The 2,356-nt window shown below is 44.7% G+C and overlaps 1 protein-coding gene across 2 annotated transcripts in view; it reads right to left on the bottom strand.

Annotated features, from left to right (window-relative positions):
• DHX40 (DEAH (Asp-Glu-Ala-His) box polypeptide 40) overlaps positions 1-1,275 on the bottom strand; it is a 56,834-nt gene extending 55,559 nt beyond the window's left edge. Inside the window, exons 1-2 of one of the 2 annotated variants that reach the window (XM_006832374.1) lie at positions 1,111-1,275; positions 121-288 (exon numbers count right to left, since the gene is read on the bottom strand). In XM_006832374.1, coding sequence (XP_006832437.1) covers positions 121-288; positions 1,111-1,222 — 280 coding nt within the window. In that variant the 5' untranslated portion in view covers positions 1,223-1,275. The remainder of the gene's footprint in view (positions 1-120; positions 289-1,110) is intronic. The other variant, XM_006832375.1, reaches the window with a different exon arrangement.
• Positions 1,276-2,356: the final 1,081 nt, after the last annotated feature.

The following is a 2,356-nucleotide window of genomic DNA, read 5'->3' on the forward strand; positions in this document are numbered from 1 at the left end:
ATGAATGTAATAAAATAAAGATATTTCTGTATTTGTGCAGCACAGAAGTTTTAATAGTCCTTAAAAAGGTTAAAAAAACAACCGAAAAACTACTACCAGAATTAACCCAAAATGAATTACCTGCTTCATATAGGTATTTTGGGAGTTGCGTTGTTTTACCACTTCCTGTATTTCCAGTAACAATAAGGAATGAATTGTCCCTCACAGCCTGAATAAGTTTTTTTCTTTGTTTCTGAATAGGAAAAGTTGGAGTAGTTCCTCCTTCTTGTGACGTGCATCCTTTCTCTTCTGTGATAACACAAAAACAATTATGCAACTAAAAGACCTGTAAAGACAATTTTGACTCAATTTTCCAGAAGTGAAAAGAGAAAAATACAATTCTAAGATGGGAAGGTCTGAACTCATGACTATTCATTTACACCATTTATGTCAAATTCTTAAGTGAGTTTTAGAAGCCCTGAACAACTTTCTGGTGAAATCTGAAAACTTGAACATTTGTTAATGCATGACTTAGGCTACCTGACTACATAGGCCTTGCACAACACAACATACATGTTTACAAAGAAGCCCCATATCCACATAGTTATACTAAACAATAGACTAAAAACTGAAACAAAACCAGAAAACTCTCAGCTGAATTACAAACCACTTGTGTTTTCTTCTGATTCATGTTAGGTTCAAGTTAGGTCTCTGTTCAAAGTGACTGATATCCCAGAAGGCCAAGTGGTAGGTAACCATGGAAACTGGCTCCTGGAAACTGGCTCCCTTCAAACCATACCCAAAGGCAGGCTGGCAGCCCAACGAGGGGGAGGGGGTGTGTGTGGGTAGAGAACAAAGGCTTTATGAGTCTGTTTAAGAGCATAACGTATCTAGCCATTGGGGTTCACTTTTTTGCCCCCCAGCAAGGTTTTCACTCCACTTGAGCCTAGAACAGCCTCCCTCTAAGCCAACGTGCTCACTGGACGCAAAGTTTGCCTCAGGCTTGAAGGGCAAGGAGTACGCTATGTTTTCCTCTCTGCTCTTCTCTTTCAACCAAAGGCGGACTTTTAAACCCCCAAACCCTCCACGCCGTAACTCTCACTGGTTTCTTTAGCGTCCACCAGACCGCACCTCTGTCAACGATGGAAACAGCTGAGGCTCGCTCTTCCTGGAAGTCTCTTGACCGCTCACCTTCCTCCTGCCGCCTTGGCGCCCTGCCCGCGACGGCGGGAAACCGGGACATAGACCTGGCCCGGAGCAAAGAGAGCACGTCCACCGATCTGGGATGATGGGAGGGGAAAAGAGAAGACGCTTCCTGATGACGTTGGAGTGTTTACTTCCGCGCGTGCCACTCGTAGAGAGGGGAGGGGAAGCTGCTCCCTGACGTGATGTGTGGTGGCCGGAAATCCCTTCTACTCCGGTCCTACCTTTGAGGCCGGGCAGCCTGCCTAAGCCCCACCCCCAGGGATTTCAGGCTTATTGTGCACTCACAGCCTTGAGGCTTGAAGATGTCTCCAAGGGCTCAAAGGCGTCCTTTTGGTTCTATTCTTGTGCATAGAAAGCTCAGCAACACTCCAATACTTAAACACAATGGTCTCTACTGCCAATTCTGCCTTCACACATTTGGCAGACTTTACCAGTCATTGGGGAATCCTGGTGTGCTGTTGTGGACTAATGCGCCAGACTGCAAAGCCATTTGAACTGCAAGGTTGGTGGTTCAAGCTCACCAGCTACTCCTCGGAAACCCTATACAGGGTCGCTATGGGTTGGAACCCACTCAACGGAGTACCATTACCACATCTCATTCTCATCTTACCCATCTTGAAATGACGCCGTGGCACACAGCTACTAAACCGAACTTAAATTTTTGTGGTGTCCAAAATATAAGTTCCTCGTGTTCATTTTCTTCAAGGACATTGCCTTTTCATTTCACTGCATACTTATTCTTCCTTTCACAAAACTAGACAGTAAATCCCCATAGGGCAGCAACTGTACACCCAGCTCCCAGCACCATGATTCATGGTTGTTGTTGTTGTTAGTGCTGTACAGTTTGTTTCAACTCCTAGATACCCTGCATAAGGTTTCCAAGGAGGGGTTGGTGGGTTTGAACTGCTGACATTGCGGCTAGCAATCCAGTGCTTATCCCACAGCACCAAACCAAGACTCCAGGAGTCCTTGAGAACCACCAACATCTGTTGAATTTGATAAGTAGGTGAAAGGATGAATGAATGATCGCCAAAGGAATTAAGCCTACTTTTAATGGATTTGGATTTCTTAGAAACCAAAATAGCTGAAAAGATTATACCGATATATACAATAAGGACCGGGGTGACTTTTTCAGATAAGTACTTTGGGGAGCAGATTTTTCTGTTCTGTT

This window comes from Chrysochloris asiatica, unplaced genomic scaffold (genome assembly GCF_000296735.1).
Source record: "Chrysochloris asiatica unplaced genomic scaffold, ChrAsi1.0 scaffold00007, whole genome shotgun sequence".
NCBI lineage: Eukaryota > Metazoa > Chordata > Mammalia > Afrosoricida > Chrysochloridae > Chrysochloris > Chrysochloris asiatica.